General features: G+C 41.1%; 1 protein-coding gene across 1 annotated transcript in view; it reads right to left on the reverse strand.

The window, feature by feature from the left end:
* Window positions 1-20,381, reverse strand: part of STAG1 (stromal antigen 1) — a 788,714-nt gene that overhangs the window by 169,454 nt on the left and 598,879 nt on the right. Inside the window, exon 22 of the mRNA XM_053709754.1 lies at window positions 11,609-11,757. Coding sequence (XP_053565729.1) covers window positions 11,609-11,757 — 149 coding nt within the window. The remainder of the gene's footprint in view (window positions 1-11,608; window positions 11,758-20,381) is intronic.

Consider the following 20,381-nt stretch of genomic DNA (forward strand, 5'->3'; position numbering starts at 1 on the left):
CCGACAGACACGCAAGCTGGATCACCACATCAGCAACCTGTGCTGATCCAGCTTGCGTGTCTGTCGGGCGACTAAAGGTCCCGTCCTGCGCTGTGAGGCATTCGTTTATGCAGCTACTCTTGTGAGTACCCCCGCTCTGGGCTGCTGTATTATATTTGTATCTCTATTGTTGGACGATACTGTCTCATAAGGCGCCTCTATCTTCTGTCCACACAGATTCTCCTGCATGATTCTACTCCTAAGACTGCTGCCTAAACATACGAGTGACCTGCTGCTCTAAGACCACCTTCATTCCAGAACGGTTTATCATTGCGCACCTTCTCTAGAGAGTCCATTTTCTCTTTTTTTCTCGAATATAATCCCTGCACCATTGATTCAGCATGCAAAGCTGCAGAGGTCTCATATGAAAACGAGCAAAGGGGATCGCGTCCGATGCTGCAGTCATGAGACCTAAAACTTCCATACACATAGTGACTGAAGGTTTTGACAGGCAGAAACCAAATTTCATTCGTCTCTTGTCTGTTAAAGACAGAGTCATGGACACTGAATCTATCTGGAAACCTAAAAAGGTGACCCTTGTCTGCGGAATCAAGGAACTCTCTGGTAAATTGATCCTCCAACCATGTCTTTGAAGAATCAACACAAGTTGATTTGTGTGAGATTCTGCTAAATAAAAAAATAGAGCCAGTACCAAAATATCATCCAAATAAGGAAACACTGCAATACCCTGCTCTCTGATTACAGATAGAAGGGCACCGAGAACCTTTGAAAAGATTCTTGGAGCTGTTGCTAGGCCAAATGGAAGAGCAACAAACTGGTAATGCTCGTCTAGAAAAGAGAATCTCAGAAACCGATAGTGGTCTGGATGAATTGGAATATGAAGATACGCATCCTGTAAGTCTATTGAGGACATGTAATGACCTTGCTGAACAAAAGGCAGAATAGTCCGTATAGTCACCATCTTGAAATTTGGGACTCTTACAAAATGATTCAAAAACTTCAGAGCCAGAACTGGTCTAAAAGAATTTTCCTTTTTTGGGACAATGAATAGATTTGAATAAAAACCCAGACCCTGTTCCAGAATTGGAACTAGTACAATCACTCTTGAAAGCTCTAGATCTGAAACACACTTCAGAAAAGCCTGAGCTTTCACAGGATTTGTTGGAACGTGAGAGAGAAAAAAAATCTTCTCACATGAGGTCTTATTCTGAAACCTATTCGATACCCGAGAGACAATATTCTGAATGGAACCTGCCCATACGTCTTGAAATAATTTCAATCTGCTCCCCACCAGCAGAACTGGATCGAGGGCCACACCTTCATGCAGTCTTGGGGGCTGGCTTTGGTTTCTTGTAAGGCTTGGATTTATTCCAACTCGAGGATGGCTTCCAATTGGAGCCAGAGTCTTTAGGGGAAGGAGTGGTTTTCTGTTCTCTATTCTGACGAAAGGAACGAAACCGATTAGAAGGTTTATATTTGCCTTTAGACTTTATCTTAAGGCAAAAAACTCCCTCCCCCCCAGTAATAGTGTAAAAATAAAAGTGGTCAGTGTTTCACTCTGATAAGGCTGTCCTTCGTACCCATTTGGGCTTTCTTCCTAAGGTGGTGTCTGACCTCCTCCTGGCAAAGGGAATGATGTCAATGCTGGACACCATTAGACCAATCACCTCCATACACCGAGCCACAGAGGGCCTGAAGGAGGTCTGGAGGGCAAGACAAGTGGAAATTAGCTTGTAATGTCTCTGGTCTGTAAGGAATATCCTCATGGATATGGAGTCTATTATAGTACCCAGGAGTAAAGACTCTTGGAGCAGTAGCTAGACCAAAATGCAAATGTTAGGAACTTGAAGTGTTCCTTGTGTATTGGAACGTCAAGGTAAGGTTCCTTCAGATCTATCGTGGTCATGAATTGTCCTTTCTGAACTAAGAAAAGGATGGACCTTATAGTCTCCATTTTGAACGAGGGAACAGATAAGAATTTGTTTAAGCACTTTAGGTCAAGAATCAGGCAGAAATTTCCCTCCTTCTTTAGGACCACAAAAAAGGTTTGAGTAGTATCCAAGACCTCTTTCTGCAAGAGGTACCAGTACAATGACTCCCAGGGTGGCGAGATCCTTCACCCCCCCTCAGAAAGGCTTCTCTCTTTTCTGGCCTTGAAGACAGGTTTGACAAGAGGAATCTGCCCCTGGGTGGATGAGACTTGAAACCTATCCTGTGTATCCCTGAACGATGACCTCCAGGACCCACGGGTCTTGCACGTCCCCAAACCAAGCATCTGAAAATAGCGACAATCTGCCCCCTACAAGACCCAGAGCCGGATCGAGGCCGCCACATCATGCAGACGGTCTCGTCAGGCTTCTTGTTTTGCTTGGATTTATTCCAGGACTGAGCCGGTTTCTAAGTCCCCTTGGATTGCTCGGGCTTTGAGGAGGGCTGCTAATGTTGAAATTTATCCGAACGAAAATTAGGACCTTGTCCTTTAGACTTGTTCTTATCTTGCGGTAAAAAAAGGCACCCATGCCTTCAGTAATCGTGGCGATAATGGAGTCCAGACCTGGACCAAATAGAATCTTTCCCTTAAATGGGAGGGAAAGAAGTCTCGACTTCGAAGTCATGTCCGCAGACCAGGACTTTAGCCAGAGTGCCCTATGGGCTTGAACAGAAAAACCTGAGGCCTTGGCGCTCAGGCGAATAATTTGCATCACATTAAATTAACCACCCTTAAGGCCTTAATTTTTTCCTGGATCACGTCGAGGGGACCCCCCACCTCGATCAACTCAGATAAGGAGTCGCACCAGTAGGTAGCCGCTCCAGCAACCACCATAGAGTTTCTATATTTTTATAAATGGGCTTGTTAAACGACGAACTATCCTCAAGCGGGATAGTAGTGCGCTTAGCAAGCGTGGAAATAGCCCCATCCACCTTGGGGATGGAACCCTACAACTCCAATTGAGAGTCTGGAACCGGGAATAATTTCTTAAAGGAAGAAGGGGAAAATTAAAAACCAAGTCTTTCCCATTTATTCTTAATAATGTTCGCCGGAATATGATAAACTGGGACAAACCCAGAAGTGGTTAAGCCTTCAAGGAATTGAAGATTGCCCGGAGTTCCAAAATATTAAATCGAGAGGACTCCCGAGTCCACAGACCTTGTGCCTTCTTGGCACCCCAAACGGCTCCCCAGCAGTAAAGGCTTGCGTCCGTAGTCACAATCTCCCAGGACGGTCTAAAAAAGCACTTGCCTTGGGACAGATGATTTGGACAGAGCCACCAGGAGAGCGAGTCTCTCAATAGGATGTCCAGCACAATCTATTAAGACAGATCTGAATGGTGGCCGTTCTATTGTCTCAGCATGCATAGTTGTAAGGGTCTGAGATGGAATCTGACAAAAGGAATGATGTCCACGCAGAACACCGATTACCTCCATACACTGAGCCACTGAGGGTCTCGAGGAGGCATGGAGGGCAAGACATGCAGAAGTTAGCTTGCATTGTCTCTGATCTGTAAGGAATATTCTCATGGATATGGAGTATATAATAGTTCCTATGAAATTCCCCCTTGTACTTGGAGTTAGAGAACTCTTTTCCAAGTTCATCTTCCATCCATGTAATCGAAGAAGACTGAGAAGGGACTTAGAATGTTCTTCTGCTAGAGGAAAAGATGGTGCCTGTACCAAGATATCGTCCAGGTAAGGTGCTACTGCAATACCTTGTGTTCTGGCAACGGCTAGAAGAGCCCCCAGAATCTTTGTACATATCCTTGGAGCAGTAGCTAGGCCAAACGGAATATATATGAACTGGAAGTGCTGGTCCAGAAAAGCAAACCTCAGGAGCTGAAAATGTTCCCTGTGAATCGGAACGTGAAGGTATGCATCCTTCAGGTCTATAGTGGTCAAACTGTCCTCCCTGAACCAGAGGAAGGATTGACGGTATAGTCTCCATCTTGAAAGAGGGAACACTGAGAAACTTGTTTAGACACTTTAGGTCCAGAATTGGACAAAAAGTTCCCTCCTTCTTTGGAACCATAGAAAGGTTTGAATAAAACCCCAAACCTCTTTCTGCTGTAGGTACCGGGGCAATTACTCCTAGAGAGGAGAGATCCCGTACGGATCCTAAGAAGGGAGCCCTCTTTTCTGGTCTTGTCGAAAGACTGGAGAGTAGAACTCTGCCCCTGGGCGTATAAGACTTGAATCCTATCTTGTATCCTTGAGATACAACCTCCAGGACCCAAGGATCCTGTACATTCTGGAACCAAGCATCTGAAAAAAAGACAGTCTGCCCCCTACTCGATCCGATCCCGGATCGGGGGCCGCCCCTTAATGCCGATATGTTTTTGGCAGGCTTCTTAGTCTGCTTGGACTTATTCCAGGAGTGAGTGGGCTTCCAAGTACTCTTGGGATGCCCGGACTTGGAAGAGGACTGCTGTCTTGACTTGTCAGTACGAAAGGAACGAAAATTAGACAGTTGCTGTCCCTTAGGAAGGCATCTTTTCCCTCCGGTAACCGTAGAGATAATAAATAAAGTCTGGAATTAGAAGTCATATCCACAGACCAAGACTTCAACCAGAGATCCTGGCGGGCTAGAACCGCAAAGCCAGCAGCCTTTGCATTTATGCGAATAATCTGCATATTCCCGTCACAGATGGAGTTAGAGATTCTCAGTGCCTTAATTCTCTCCTGAATATCCTCAAGGGAAGTCTCCACCTCAATGAGCTCCGACAGTGTGTTGAAATAAAAACCCCGTATGTTGAAGCATCTTACTCCGAAAAGTTTCCATTTTTTTTTATCCATAGGCTCTCTAAAAGAAGAACCATCTTCCAGAGGGATAGTAGTATGCTTAGCCAGCTTGGATATAGCGCCATCCACCTTCGGGATGGAACCCCACAAATCTAATTGAGAGTCAGGCCCCGGGAATCATTAGACGAGGTGGAAAAAGAAGTTTACTAATGTTAGCCATCTTAACTGACACAGGAAAAGTCAGAGGGACTTTCCCATCTTCATAATTTAGGGATCCTAGGCTCCTCAGGGAGTGTAGCCTATGGAACCTCTAGAGTAGACAGAACCTCCTTTAATAAAAACCGCAGATGCTCAATTTAAAATCTAAAGGAGGGTTCCTCCACTGAAAGTTTAGTAACTGAAGTCTCCGACTCAGAAAGTTCACTCTCTGAAGCTAGAGAGGTTAACTCATCCTCGGATAGCTGGGATATAGTAGCTAAATCCGACAAATATTTAGATGACTCTAGGTAAGGAAAACAATGTTTAACCTTTCTCTTGCGTTTGTTAAGAGCGAGGTAAGGCACTCAGTGCTGCAGACACCGCCAATTGTAACTGTGCGGTAAAGTCCTCTAGAAAAAAGCCCCCTACAGATGGAGGATTAGTTGAGCCGCGAGGATCTGCATGTGAAGCGAGTAATGTATAAAGGGTAGTAATTTCTCGGGACCCAGATTCCTGAGAAGTAGACGGCTCAGAAGAGCTAATAGCACTAGAAGTATTAGCAGGCTCGTCTCCCTTATTAGACTTTAGAACAGTGTTTAGGAAAATGGAACAAAATTGAGCAGGCGGGCAAACCACAGCCTCCTCACAATATAAACAGGAATTAATAATCAGTACAGAAGGAGCAGAACCTTCTAATGTAGTATCAGAGTCCTCCATAGCTTTGTATATACCCACAGAAGTACAATCAAAAAGAAACTCTTATTTAAAAAACTGCACCTTAATATTCCCAATGGCTGGGGCACTTATCACCTCCTAGACCCAGACAGCTAACAGTGAAAACGCTCTCCTCAGGAGTGAGGTATGTAAGCCAGGACTTCCCCTGCTATGAAAAAGGGTGCTAAGCTATTATGAGCTTCGCAGCACTTCAAAACGAGAGTGAAACCTGTTTGTTCCAAGCCAAAAACACCCAGCCTATGAGCCAAAAAAAACCTCTCACATTAAGCAAAACTTAAAGGGACACTGTACTCAAAAAATTTTCTTTCGTGATTCACATAGAGCATGCATTTTTAAGCAACTTTCTAATTTACTCCTATTATCAAATTTTCTTCATTCTCTTGGTATGTTTATTTGAAAAGCAAGAATGTAAGTTTAGATGCCGGCCCATTTTTAGTGAACAACCTGGGTTGTTCTTGCTGATTGGTCAGCACCAATAAACAAATGCTGTCCATGGTACTGAAGCAAACATTTGCTGGCTCCTTAGCTGAGATGCCTTCTTTTTCAAATAAAGATAGCAAGAGAACGAATTAAAATTGATAATAGAAGTAAATTAGAAAGTTGCTTAAAATTGCATGCTCTATCTGAATCATGAAAGAAAAAAATTGGGTTCAGTGTCCCTTTAATTTATGCTTACCTGATAAATGTATCTCTTTCCGGATATGGCGAGTCCACGGAATCATCAATTACTAGTGGGAATATCACTCCTGGCCAGCAGGAGGCGGCAAAGAGCACCACAGCAAAGCTGCTATATATGTCACTTCCCTTACCCATAATCCCCAGTCATTTCGCCGAAGGAAAATGTAAAACCTTCCGTCGAAGCAAAGTTTTGCTTTTAAACATTACTGAGTATTTGCTGGCAAGTGCCAGGTTTTCTGTGTGTTGCGTTTATAATATTTGTAATGCTTCCCTGCGGGCCTGTCACCAAGGCTGTTCAGGGGTTAACTGCCTGGGTTGCTGGAAACTGTGCAGCTGTCAGTCAGTGTTCAGATGTGTACCCAGTCCAGTCTGAGTGCGGTCTATTCCTGTGTTTTGTATTTACATAGGGGAGATTACAAAAGCCTGTGTCACCCTGGGAGGTTCCCAGTTGGTTTGATTGAAAGTAAGCATTTTGTTGGTGCTGGTTTAGGGTCCCAGGAAGGGGAAGAACATGACGTGGCCCTGGGCTTGATCCTTTGGCGCCAAATGTAACTGCCTCCCCCCAGTTTTGCTTTTAAACATTACTGAGTATCTGCTGGCGAGTGCCAGGTTTACAAAAGCCTGTGTCACCCTGGGAGATTCCCAGTTGGTTTGTTTGAAATTATGCATTTTGTGGGTGCTGGTTTAGGGTCCCAGGAAGGGGGAGACATTGACGTGGTCTCCAGCTGCATGGAGCTGCAACTACTTTTTAAGCCTTAAACACTCTGCGCAGAGTAAAGGATTCTGACACAAAACGGATCTTCTTTCCGTCAGCAACGACGTAACGTGTGACGTCACCAGCTGCACGGACACCTGTGTCTTGCCACAAGAAGTTTGCATCAAGCTCAGAAGGGAGCAGGTAGGCACACAGAGGTGTAGCAGCCCTGTAGTGTGTTAGATTGGTACACACTTCACCTGTTATACTTGTCACACTTCTATATACGCATACCTTGAATTGGAATACCGACATACAAACTTTTGGTTTAGTTCTATAAGGAACTTTGTCAAAATACGGAATACCGTTATACAAACTTTTGGTTTGGTTCTATAAGGAACTTTGTTAAAATATAATGTATCAGATACAAAGTTGGATCCTTAACATCATCAAGGGAACTATACTCTATAAGACTAGAGATAATAACTCCTCTTATTTTAATAAGAGATATGCACATTGCTTTTATCTGTCTCTTGCTTATATGACCATCCAAGTTTGGTCAAGATTGCCAGTTCAATATTGAAGTGAATTTCCGACTTTTAGTATTTACTTGAAGTCTTTTTATTTAGTCTTTTTATATAGTCCTTTGTATTGTGTTTTATATTTGTATTTTTATATGACCGGTCATTTATATTGATGTTTGTTTTTAATGTCTGAATAAATTGTATATTATCTATGCTATACACACATCATTGCAGCTTTATGTATACATAACTTATTTATTAGGAGTGTTTATATATGTCTAGTAATTATTTTTAGAGAGTTATTTACGATATACCCCATAGCTGGTAGCACACACACACACCTTTTTGCTATTCAATTGACGTGGTCCTGGGCTTGATCCGTTGGCGCCAAATGTAACTGACTTCCCCCAGTTTTGTTTTTAAACATTACTATCTGCTAGCGAGTGTCAGGTTTTCTGTGTGTTGTGTAAATACACTCCCAGGCACACTCTGAGGTGCCTACCTGATCCTGACGACCAGCATGAGCGAAAAAGAAAATGTACCGGTTCAACACCGGAACTCCGCCATCAAACGGCTGTAATCCCTTCACCCTTAAAACAGAGCCGTCTACTGAGCTGCGTAGCCACTCCGGAACTCACAGGAAGTGAGTCCGGAAAGCGCGCCTAAACAGGCTACCTCTGAAGAAAACTGCCCCTCTGAAATCAAGGGTGGTCCCAGCGTCCAATCTGACTGCAGTGAAAAACTATTTTCCAAAAGCGTGGCCGAAACCTAAAACAATAAAAACTAAATGACACACACCTCAATGTATTCCTTAACCGGATTCCAAGTAAAGGATACACACTGAGACAATAAAATTAATAAAGCAATAAACACTCCCCAACATCCACAGTGCTGCTATCTGCCCTGCAATTAATGATGCAAAGTCCCCCTCCAGAATTAACTGCTTTAAAGTGCCAAAGTTTCCCTTTAAAAAAAAAAAAAAAAAAAAAAAAAAAGAAAAGAAAGAAACTTAATACTAGGCACTTACCTGAACTTCAATCTGTCCGGGAGAAAGGCAGCTCACCTGGTTTGAGATGGTGCCATCCCTCGCATGGACCTGTGGAAGGAGAAAAGACTGAGTAAACTAACTCAGGCTTTCTAAATAGGGCAGCAAAACTGATTGGGAAAACACAGAGGGGATTGTACCCCACAAGTTCCTAATTGCTTAAAAGCCACCACTGACGTGGGCTAAGGCTAGACCCTAGGAAAAGATCAGAGCAAACCTACTCTGCTTTAAAATAATAAAACCTTGATTAGAGCTGCAACAACTAATTGTCATAATCAATAATCGATTATGAAAATAGTTGTCAACGAATCTCATAATCGATTAGTTGGTTTGCAATTAGTTGGTCTGTGCACAACACCAGCTGCTTCACTCCACTGAGCTCCTGCACATGGTATTGTGTTTTATGGTTATGTCCTTACTAGTCTAAAGGACGTCTACAGACGTTTACATTTCACTTTTTCAGGACAGTATGATTGTACAACTACCCCTGACTTATGTGCGACCCAGATATAATAGTCATCATTTGGATTGTTTATATTAAATCAGGTGATTTGGAATGATATAGTGCTGAGCTTGTTATTTACACCTAGCCCCTAGACTGATGGGAGTTATTGAAATTGTTGTGCACTGTTATCTGTTTGCTTGCTATTGCTCATTATATGTACTGTATAAATAAATGTGTAAGGCTTTGTCCTGGGTTTGATATATAGTTCTAAGTGCTTTTGATTTGTTTGTTATTTTTATATTTTTAATCAATTGTGATATGTACCAGATTCACCTTTATAAGTAAATATCTGTTATTTTTAGAGCGGACTAGATATTTTCCCTATAACCTTATAGCTGGTTATTTACCATTGCATATAGATATTCAATATATTTTTTATGTACCTTGCCAAGGTGGAAGTACTACCTCTTTTCAAACAGTTATAAACCGTTCTCTGCTGGTTAAAAATTGGACAAACAGTTGTGTTAATGTAAAGTTTTATTCTGAAGTTTATATTTGTAACACTCAGTATGTGGATTCTATTTAAAATATAGGAAACAATTATTGACTTTTTTTTTATCCGATTAGTCGAAAAAATAATCGGCCGATTAATCTATTATGAAAATAATCGTTAGTTGCAGCCCTAATCTTGATTGTAGAATCAGACACCAAAACTTCACCTCCTCCTTGCATTGCAGGCAAAGAGAATGACTGGGGATTATGGGTAAGGGAAGTGACATATATAGCAGCTTTGCTGTGGTGCTCTTTGCCTCCTCCTGCTGGCCAGGAGTGATATTCCCACTAGTAATTGATGATTCCGTGGACTCACCATATTTTAGGAAAGAAATATAAATCCCCAAACTGTTCAAATAATCTCCCTGAAGGAGATATTAAACCTTGATCCTATCGAGGTATGAAGGAGCCACACTGTGACCCTGTATAGCGTTTTAAAATGTAAATATAAAAAATGGTCTTATCCTCCAGGATCCATGCTGTGGAACAGGCACAGCCTCTCAAGTGTGACAGTCTTGCAGCAGCGCTTTTGACATGGACTTGAGTGTGTAGCAGCAAGCAGTGAAACGCAGCAACACTGATTGCTCAGGAGCGGTTAGCGACATTCTGGATGGGTTTGCAGTAAAACTTTCCCTGCATCTCCAGACAATAACTTTCATCAATACTCTCACTGAGAGGTTGACATAATGATTACTTAAAACTCCAGTCCTTTCTCGAAGGGAACATACTCATACAGGACTATCCAAATCTTCTGACACTTGTCTGCCACCTCCTATAGTGACGAAAGGCAAAGAATGACTGGGGGATATGGGACGCGGGAGCGATATTTAAGCCTTTGGCTTGGGTGTCTGCCTCCTCCTGGTGGCCAGGTGTTGTATTTTCCCAACAGTAAGGAATGAAGTTGTGGACTATCCCTGCCTTATGGAAAGAAAAGGTTTTATTTATTATTTTACATATATATTTGTTATACTATGTATGTCCTCAAGACATACACCATTGGAAAGGGCAGGTATTTACCTTTCCACGCATGTGTCTTGGATTATAAAAGTTAGGGGAACTGAGATCGAGGTGGGTTTATAAGCAACCCCCACTCTCCTATTTACTGTGCCTGTTACTTCCAGGTCTAAATGAAGTCACCATGCACAAAAGTGGTGACATTGCTTACATCCCAGGAAGAAAGTCGGTCAAACGTTCGACCTGTTGAATGCAAAAAACATCTAGCAATACAAGATTGGTGAAATTGTATAACATAGTTCTGTAAAAAATATTACAAAGAAATGGATTGTAAGAATGATTTGAAACTAAAACAGAAGGGTACTTGTGGTCGACGTGTTTCTACACCAAGAACTGAACAAAGAATTTGAGATATATGCACTGAAAATAGGAAACTGTCAGAGTCTCGACTAAACATATTCAGGATACAGGCATCAATGTATCCGAGAGAACTGTTAAACGACGATTAGCTGAAGAGAGCCTGGTTAGAGAGAAACCCTGCTCAGAAACCATCCCCACTATCTACTTTTTTTAATTAATATTCTTTACAGAACTATGTGATAAACCTACAAGCAACATTTATTAAGGATAAATATGAAATTAATATAAAAATTACTATTTTTGACCAATGGGTATAATAATTTGGCAAGGTACTATCTATAGTAGTAGAAGGCCCACTAAGAACCTTAGCAAACAATCTAAGGCAAACCCCTCCCCCACCCAAAAAAATAACTTTGGCTAAGGTGCACTTTTCTATACCAGGGGAAAGATAAAGCATGTAAAGTAAACAAAGACTCGGTGCTGGGAAATGTTAAAATTATTTTTTAATTAAATGATCAAGTCAAATGAAATGTGATGAACCGCCACAAACCTCTTCCCCGACGGTTATATGATCGGTAAACAAAGCTGGAGCCTTGAAATATTTGTAGTTTTAACATATGTAACTTGATATACAGCCAAGAGATAACTATTTAAGTAGAAAAAAAAAACAGTGTTATGAAGATTCTTACTTGTGTAGAGTTGCCACTGCTTCTCTGGTCTTGATCTGATCCAGCCCAAAAGTGAGTGCAAACCTACGAGCCAGTTCCTTAATGCCACTGACATGGGCAGATGTCCTGTCTAGAGTAGGACCCTGTTCTTGAATAAGCTCATTGAAGAGCTGAAAAAGGAGAATGTTAAGGTTATATTAAAGTTATAACACAAACATTACTATTTTTTTTTTTTTTTTAACATTTACATTATTAATAGTGTATGTTTTCCTGGCTTGGTTTCCACTTCACTTTTATCATCAAATTTGCTTTGATCTCTTGGTATTCTTTGTTGAAAGGTAAACCTAGGTAGACTCATGCTAATTTCTAAGCCCTTGAGGCCACCTCTTATTTCAATGCAGTTGGCAGTTTTTTTTACAGCTAAAGGGCGTTATTTCATGTGTGCCATACAGATAACATTGTGACCACGCCCATGGAGTTACAAATAAGAGGGCACTGATTGGCTAAATGCAAGTCTGTCAAAAGAACTGAAATAAGGGGGTAGTCTGTAAAGGCTTAGATACAAGGTCATCACAGAGGGAACAATTATATTTCTAGAACAGTGTTGGTTATGCAGAACTGGGGAATGGGTAATAAAGGGATTATTTATCTTTTAAAACAAAAACAATTCTGGAGCAGACTGACCCTTTAATAGACTAACCAGACAGTGAGTTTTAAACAGTTTGAATGTATTTACAGAATCTACAATAAAATAACCAAAGATTACCTCAAAATATATTTAACTCTTTTTTCACCCGGCAAACAATTAATCGTGTCACGTTCGTACCATAAAAATAAGAAATAACTAAATTTATGCTTACCTGATAAATTATTTTCTTTCCAATGGCATGAAGAGTCCACAAATCCATTCCAATTACTAGTGGGAATTCAACTCCTGGCTACCAGGAGGCGGCAAAGAACACCCCAGCAAAGCTTTAAGTATCCCTCCTACTTCCCACAATCTCCCAGTCATTCAGCCGAAGGAATATGGAAAGAGAAGAGGACACAAAGGGTAGGGTATAGAGGTGCCTGAAGCTTAGAAATTGACTAAATAAAATACAATACCAAGACGACTAAAAATTTAGATAAGGGCGGGTCGGAGACTCTCCATGCCAGCAAAGAAAATAATTTATCAGGTATACATACATTTTTTTTTCTTTCCAATGGCATGGAGAGTCCACAAATCCATTTCAATTACTAGTGGGAACCAATACCCAAGCTAGAGGACACAGAATAGAAAGGGAGAACAAGACAGGTGGACATAAATGGAAGGCACAACTGCTTGAAGAACTTTCCTTCCAAAGGAAGCCTCAGCCGAGGCAAAAACATCAAATTTGTAAAATTTTGATAAAAGTATGTAACGAGGACCAAGTGGCCGCCTTGCAAATTTGCTCCACAGAAGCCTCATTTTTAAAAGACCAGGAAGAAGAGACAGCCCTAGTTGAATGTGCCGTAATCCTCTCAGGCTTTGTCCAGCTGTCTCATAAGCCAATCGAATGACACTTCTTAAACAGAAGGTAAGAGTAGTAGAAGTGGCCTTCTGGCCCTTAAATTTGCCAGAAAAAAACCCAACAAAAAGGGCAGAAGATTGCTGAAAATCCTTAGTAGCCTGCAGATAGAATTTTAAAGCACGAACTGCATCCAATTTGTGTAACAGACGTTCCTTATGAGGAGGATTAGGACAGAAAGAAGGAACAACAATTTTCTGATTGATATTACGGTCCAAAACCGCCTTAGGAAGAAATCCTAATTTGGTACGAAGGACCGCCTTTTCCTCACTTTACTTTACAGGGAAAACCCTGAGATTCACACAAGTATGTGCGCCAAACCTTATGATATATCTTGCAAGTTAACTGTTTACGAGCCTGGATCAAAGTGTCAATAACCCTTTCGGAAAAACCTTGTCTAGACAAGACTAGGTGTTCGATATCCATGCAGTCCGCTTCAGAGAATCTAGATTTAGATTAAAAAAGGACCCTGAAGTAGAAGGTCCTTCCTCAAAGTCAATTTCCACGGGGGAAGAGGATGACATCTTCACCAGGTCCGCAAACCAAATTCTGCAAGGCCAAGCAGGAGCAATTAGAATTACCGAAGCCTGTTCCTGTTTGATACAAGCTATCACCTGTGGAAGAAGGGCTGAGGAAACGGGTAAATAAGACCGAAATTCCTACAGAACCAATAGAGTGTCCACCAGTACAGCTTGAGGATCCCTTGATCTGGATCCGTATCTTGGAAGCTTGGTGTTTGGATGAGACGCCATCAAATCCAATTCCGGAACTCCCCACCTGAGAGTTATCATTGAGAATACCCACTCCCCTGGTTGAAAAGTCTGCCTGCTCAGATAGTTTGCCTCCCAGTTGTCCACCCCTGGGATGTGAATGGCAGAAATGTGACTGTTGTGAGACTCCACCCATTGGAGGATGCGAGACACCTCCTTCATTCTCCCTGATGGTTGATATAAGCCATATAAGTGATGTTGTCCGATTGAAATCTTAGAAAATGGACCAAACTCAATTGAGGCCAAGTTATTAGAGCACTGAAGAATACTCTCAACTCCAGGATATTTATTGGAAGGGCAAACTCTTGAGTTCAAATTCCCTGAGCTCTTAAGGAACCCCAAACTGTAGTCACAATCTACCAGGATGGTCTCAAGAAGCACGTGCCTTGGGACAGATAGTCCTGAGAGAGCCACCAGGACAGAGTCTCTCGTCAGGTTGTTTAGGACTATACTCAGAGAGGCTCCTTTACATTGTCTGAGCATGCATAACTGTAGAGGTCTCAGATAAAATCGAGCAAAAGGAATAATGTCCATGGAAGCCCCCATTAGACCAATCAATTCCATACACTGCGCCACGGAGGGATGGACAGATGACTGAAGAGAGAGACAGGCAGAAAGAAAAAAGTTTGGATTTTCAAACTTCTGTTAAGAAAATCTTCATGGAGATTGAGTCCCCAAAAAAACATACCTTGGTATTTGGCACCAAGGAACTCTTCTAGATTCACCTTCCAAATGAGAGATAGGAGAATCAACAACAAATAATCTGTATGGGATTTTGCTAAATGAAAAGACGGCGCCTAAACCAAGATATTGTCCAGGTAAGTAGTCACTGCAATTCCTTGAGATCTGGCTACTGCCAAGAGAGCCCCTAGAACCTTTGTAAAGTTTTGTGGGACAGTGGTTAGGCTGACAGGCAGGGCTACAAATTGGAAGTGTTCGTCAAGGAAGGCAAACCATAGGAACTCCTATTATGTTGATACACAAACTGTGTATCAACTCTAGGGGGCGCAAAAAGCAAGTGACAAAAAAGATATAAACTATCCACAATACAAGTGATAAATACAATATATAAATACAATATATTAATATTATACAACAGAATAAAGACTCAATCGTGTCTGATGACACTGGACCAAAATCCTAATAAATCTTAGCTGTTTCCGGGTGTCAGTCCATAGATGGATACAATGAAAGTGAGTCCATTATTGAGGGTAATCCCGATTAGACATGCAAGCTGATGGAGGGTCACAGAAAGGATCACACCGGAAAGGATCACACCCAATGGGAGTCGGCTCCTTGCCACGATATTCGAAGTCAGGCAGACTGGGAACTTGCGGTGTCCAAGCTCACTAGCCCAGCATGAGTACTGGTATCCCAGGTGTCCTCAGTGAAAAATAAGCTCAGGCTCTTAAATAAAATTGCAATCACAATTTAATAAAAAACAGAAGTCAAAATATATGACCATGATATTAAAAATACAGAAAGCAAAGCGTTTCTCAGATCTGTGTTTCATCAGGCTTCTGTTAACTAAAGGAGAGTTCTGCAGAACTCTCATTTAGTTAACAGAAGCCTGATGAAACAGATCTGAGAAACGCGTTGCTTTCTGTATTTTTAATATCAGATTTGTGAGTATTCATTTTTCCCCTGCTTAGTTAATCTTGTCTCTACTATATCACACTAGGAGGCACCTTTGTCTTGTGATTATTGTTCACAGAAAAAGCTTGTAGCCAAACCGTAGGAACTGAAAATAATCCTTGTGAATAGGAAAATGAAGGTAAGTGTCCTTCAGGTCGATAGTGGTCATGTACTGACCCTCCTGAACTAAGGGAAGAATAGAGGGAATCGTCTCCATTTTGAAGGAAGGAAGTCAGAGAAATTTGTTGAGGCACTTCAGATCTAGAATGGATCGAAAATGTCCCTTCTTTTTTGGAACCACAAACAGGTTAGCATAGAATCCTCGACCCTGTTCTGCTAGGGGAACAGGAGCAATCACTCCTAGAGAAGAGAGATCCAGAGAGATCCCTGACGCAGTTAAAGATGGCCACTCTTTATTCTCGGTAGCAGAAAATCTTGACAGGAGAAATCTGCCTCTCGGAGGATGAGATTTGAATACTATCTTGTAACCCTGAGATATGACCTCCACCGCCCAAGGATCGGAAACATTGCGAATCCAAGCCTCTTGAAAGAAAGAAAGTCTGCCCCTGACATGATCCAAATTTGGATGGGGACAAGCCCTTCATGCCGTTTTGTTCTCAAAAGGCGGCTTCTTGGACTGCTTGCCCTTATTCCAAGGTTGGCTAGATCTACAGGAGGTTGTTCCGAATTGGAAGATAAAGATTTTTGTCCCTTGAAATTACGAAAGGAACGAAAATTAGAAGTCTGACGACCCTTGGGTCTAATCTTCTTATCCTGGGACAGAAAGGCTCCCTTTCCACCCATGACCGTAGAGATTATCTCAGCAAGACCAGGACCAAACAATGTCTTCCTTTAAAAGGAAGAGATAGAGGCCTAGACTTGGAAACCATATCTGCCAACCAAGACTTTAGCCACAAGGCTCTGCAAGATAGAATGGCAAGACAAGAAGTCTTTGCACTCAGGCGTACTACTTGCATACTGGCATCAAAAAATTAATGTATTAGCCAGTTGTAAAGCCTTGATCCTATCTTGGATCTCCACTACTCTAGTTTCCTCAAAAATTAGATCCGATAAGGAGTCGCACGAGTAAGAGGCTGCACCAGCGACTGCCGCTAGACTAGCAACTGGCTGCCATAGCAGTCCTTGGTGAAGAATTTTATTCTTAAGTACCCCTCCAGCTTACCATCCATAGGGTCCTTGAAGGAGGTACTTTCCTCTAGAGGAATTGTGGTCCTCTTGGCTCCATCCACTTTAGGAACAGTGCGCTAAAGTTCTCACACAGAGTCAGCAAATGGAAACATCCTTTTTAAAGACAGGAGACGGGGAAAACGGAACCCCCGGCTTCTCCAATTCCTGAGAAATAATGTCTGACATACGATCTGGAACAGGAAATACTTCCACAGGTCTAGGTTTGACATAAAAAAAACTTTAGTTTAGTAAACTTAGGAGTCTCTGCGACTGAAAGTTCAGAATCATCCAGAGTAACTAGAACCTCCTTTATTAGTAAACGGAGGCGTTCAAGCTTAAATCTAAAATTAATCTCTTCTGAATCCACCATAATAACTATAGCAGATTCAGAATCAGAGATTTCGGCCTCAGAAGTTATAGAAGAATGGTCATCCTCAGATAACATACAAACTGACTAAGGTAGCTTTGGCATTATTAGAAATTCCTGACTTAGAGGAAATGTTCTTAGATTTTCTCTATCTTTTACCTGAGATTGGCAAGGCACTCAGAGCTGCAGAAACCGCAGAGTTGCGCAGCAAAATCACCTGGTACTGACAGAGGAAACGCAGGGCACTGTTTGTGTAGCTTCCAAAGACGGGGACGCCTGAGGAGAAAGCCGAGGCATGACAACAATATCCTGAGAGGTGTGTCTCAGAGGGTATCTTTATTTTTGGAAAGTAACATTTTATTTACACATGTGGAACAAAATTGCCCAGGAGGTATAACATGAGCCTCAAGACAGTATAAACATTTATCAAAAGACATATAATTTTATCAGCATCCATAATGACCTAAAGTATTAGTTCCCAGTAGAAAAAAAAACTAATAAATCAGGATCCTAAAAAAAAAATTAAGCAAACCCCAAAATCCAAATATGCAGTGATTTCAGAATTAACAAAAGCAGGCACCGCTATATTCCCAGCTCTGCTGGAGAAACTCACCCCTCCGGTGACACAGAAACAGACAGGGTCGTTATATAAGGCAATTTGTAGCAACAGTTCAAAAAGACCAGCTCTTATTTCTCCACCGAAACTGCAGAAGTAAACTGAAGACGAGCACTCCGTAGACACTCCGCTCACAAGACCGACTGAGGACTGTGAGAGCAAAGTGAATCTGCTCAATGGAAGAGAAACCGTGCAGTCACGTGAAAAGACACACGGGAGAAAGCGCCTCTGACAGAGACTTGAAGGGAAAAGAAAAACAGAAAACCAAACCTGGTTTTCTATATACTGTAGGGGTTAGCATAAAAGTTGGAAGAAAAGCAAGGACTACCCTGCCGACTTCCAACAGCTAATAGCAACCATAACTTATACTAAAGAGGATTACATGGACACAGCATAGCCCCAATCCTTGCTTGCAGGGAAACTACCCATTAAAGGATTAATTTTCTTCAGACACTATCTTCGCACACCTCCATGATGTACAAAGGCAAAGAATGACTGGGGGATTGTGGGAAGTAGAAGGGATACTTAAAGCTTTGCTGGGGTGTTCTTTGCCTCCTCCTGGCGGCCAGGAGTTGAATTCCCACTAGTAATTGGAATGGATTTGTGGACTCTCCATGCCATTGGAAAGAAAGCAAAGTTAATATACAAGTAAAAGTTACAATAAGCAAAAGGAAATTAAAAGATTTTGTGGTCATCACTGTATCAGAAGATGTCAACTCTCTCAAAATGTGTTTCTCCATAAAGGCATACACAGTCAAACGCATACTTAACATATCTGCCTTAGAGATGTGAAGTTGAAACTTCAGTTTTTAATACGCAAGATATTACCACTTAAGTGTACCACCCAGCCTTGAAGGACTAGCACGCTCTTTTACTTGTTAGACCTTTATGATATAAAGCTCAATTCATCTTGTTCAAAATAAGTTTAGCCAGAAGCATTCCTTTTCTCTTATGAGAAAAATCCACTGGGATTGCTGAAAACGTATGGTATGAACTTAAAGTAGTTTAAAGGGACACTGAACCAAAAAAATTTATTTTGTGATTCAGATAGAGCATGCAATTTTAAGTAACTTTCTAATTTACTTCTATTATCAAATGTTCTTCATTATCTTGGTATCTTTATGGGTAAAGCAAGAATGTAAGTTTAGATGCCGGCCCATTTTTGGTGAAAAACCTGGGTTGTTCTTGCTGATTGGTGGAAAAATGTAACCGACCAATAAACAAGAGCTATCCGGTGTTCTGAACCAAGAAATATCTTAGATGCCTTCTTTTTCAAATAAAGATAGCAAGAGAACGAAGAAAAATTGATAATAGGAGTAAATTAGAAAGTTGCTGAAAATTGCATGCTCTATCTCAGTGTTTTTCAACCAGTGTGCCGTGGCACACTAGTGTGCCGTGAGAGATCCTCAGGTGTGCCACAGCAGACTGACAACAGTGTGACATATTTTTTAAACTTTGATGTTTTTTACTCCCAGTACAGGGGAAGTTTGTAGGAGGCATGGCATAACAGCACAATACATACAGTATGTGTGTGTTTGTGTGTATGTGTATATATATATATATATATATATATATATATATATATATGCTGTATTAGGCTACAATGTGTGATTTTTTTTTAAATTTTGGGATGGTCGTGTGCCACAGGATTTTTTAATGTAAAAAAGTGTGCCACGGCAAAAAAAAGGTTAAAAATCACTGCTCTATCTGAATCATGAAATAACAAATGTAGGTTCAGTGTCCCTTTAAGCACACGGTAGCTGTAAAATTTGAATTAACCTACTGATAAGAGCACCTGAAATTCTGGCTCTCTTTCACCAAATAATAAGGTAATATTCAAAAGAGAATTCCAATACATGCTTAAAAAGAAAATAAAAAAAATAGGCTTGCTGAACATAGAAGATGTAAGACTTCTATATAGATACTCCACCCATTAAAGAAGTGAATAAACACTTTCACATAATTTGATCCAGAGATAACCAAGATTTAAACTGTCAGTGAACAATGCCGGAAACTGTCATGCAGAAATGTAAAAACATCTTCAAGAACACTTGTTTTCCTAACTTCCAAGTGACCAACTATTGCAATCTTGAATATAAAAAAAAACTTGCCTGATTCCTTTTTGTCCTTAAGGAAAGCACTGACCCATATATTTAGATAGTCCTACATTATGCAACCTACACAGCCTCAGGGCTTTTAATAATAAATGCACATGATGCGGATGAATAGAGAACTCTTCTTTCAAGACTTAGAAAAAAAAAGCTCACCCTTCAGAAACAGTTTAGAAAACATCAGCATTTCTGCCCTTTCCTGTTTTTTTCTTTCTTAATGCCTTCAAATTTTCAAACTGTTCTAAAAGAAAATGAAATGATGTAAACACCAGGGAATAAAGTTGTTTTGTGACTAAACGTATTGATTCCAAAGCCGTTGGATACAAGTATTAACATTATTAGGCCTAGAAAAGCCTTTACAAGACTGTTAGAATGTTTTTTTTTTGCAAAGTAGCTGAGGATACATTAATGATGTCTATGATGAAGCCCAGATAGGCAACTCTTGTTTGTGAAGGAACTTGCGTTTGTCTTCCTGCACCACTGCAACATCTGAAAAGAAGCAGCCTGTACCAGAAAGCCATCAAGGTAAAGAGAAATTGCCATGCAATGAGCTTTCACTA

Source organism: Bombina bombina, chromosome 4 (assembly GCF_027579735.1).
Source record: "Bombina bombina isolate aBomBom1 chromosome 4, aBomBom1.pri, whole genome shotgun sequence".
Taxonomy (NCBI): domain Eukaryota; kingdom Metazoa; phylum Chordata; class Amphibia; order Anura; family Bombinatoridae; genus Bombina; species Bombina bombina.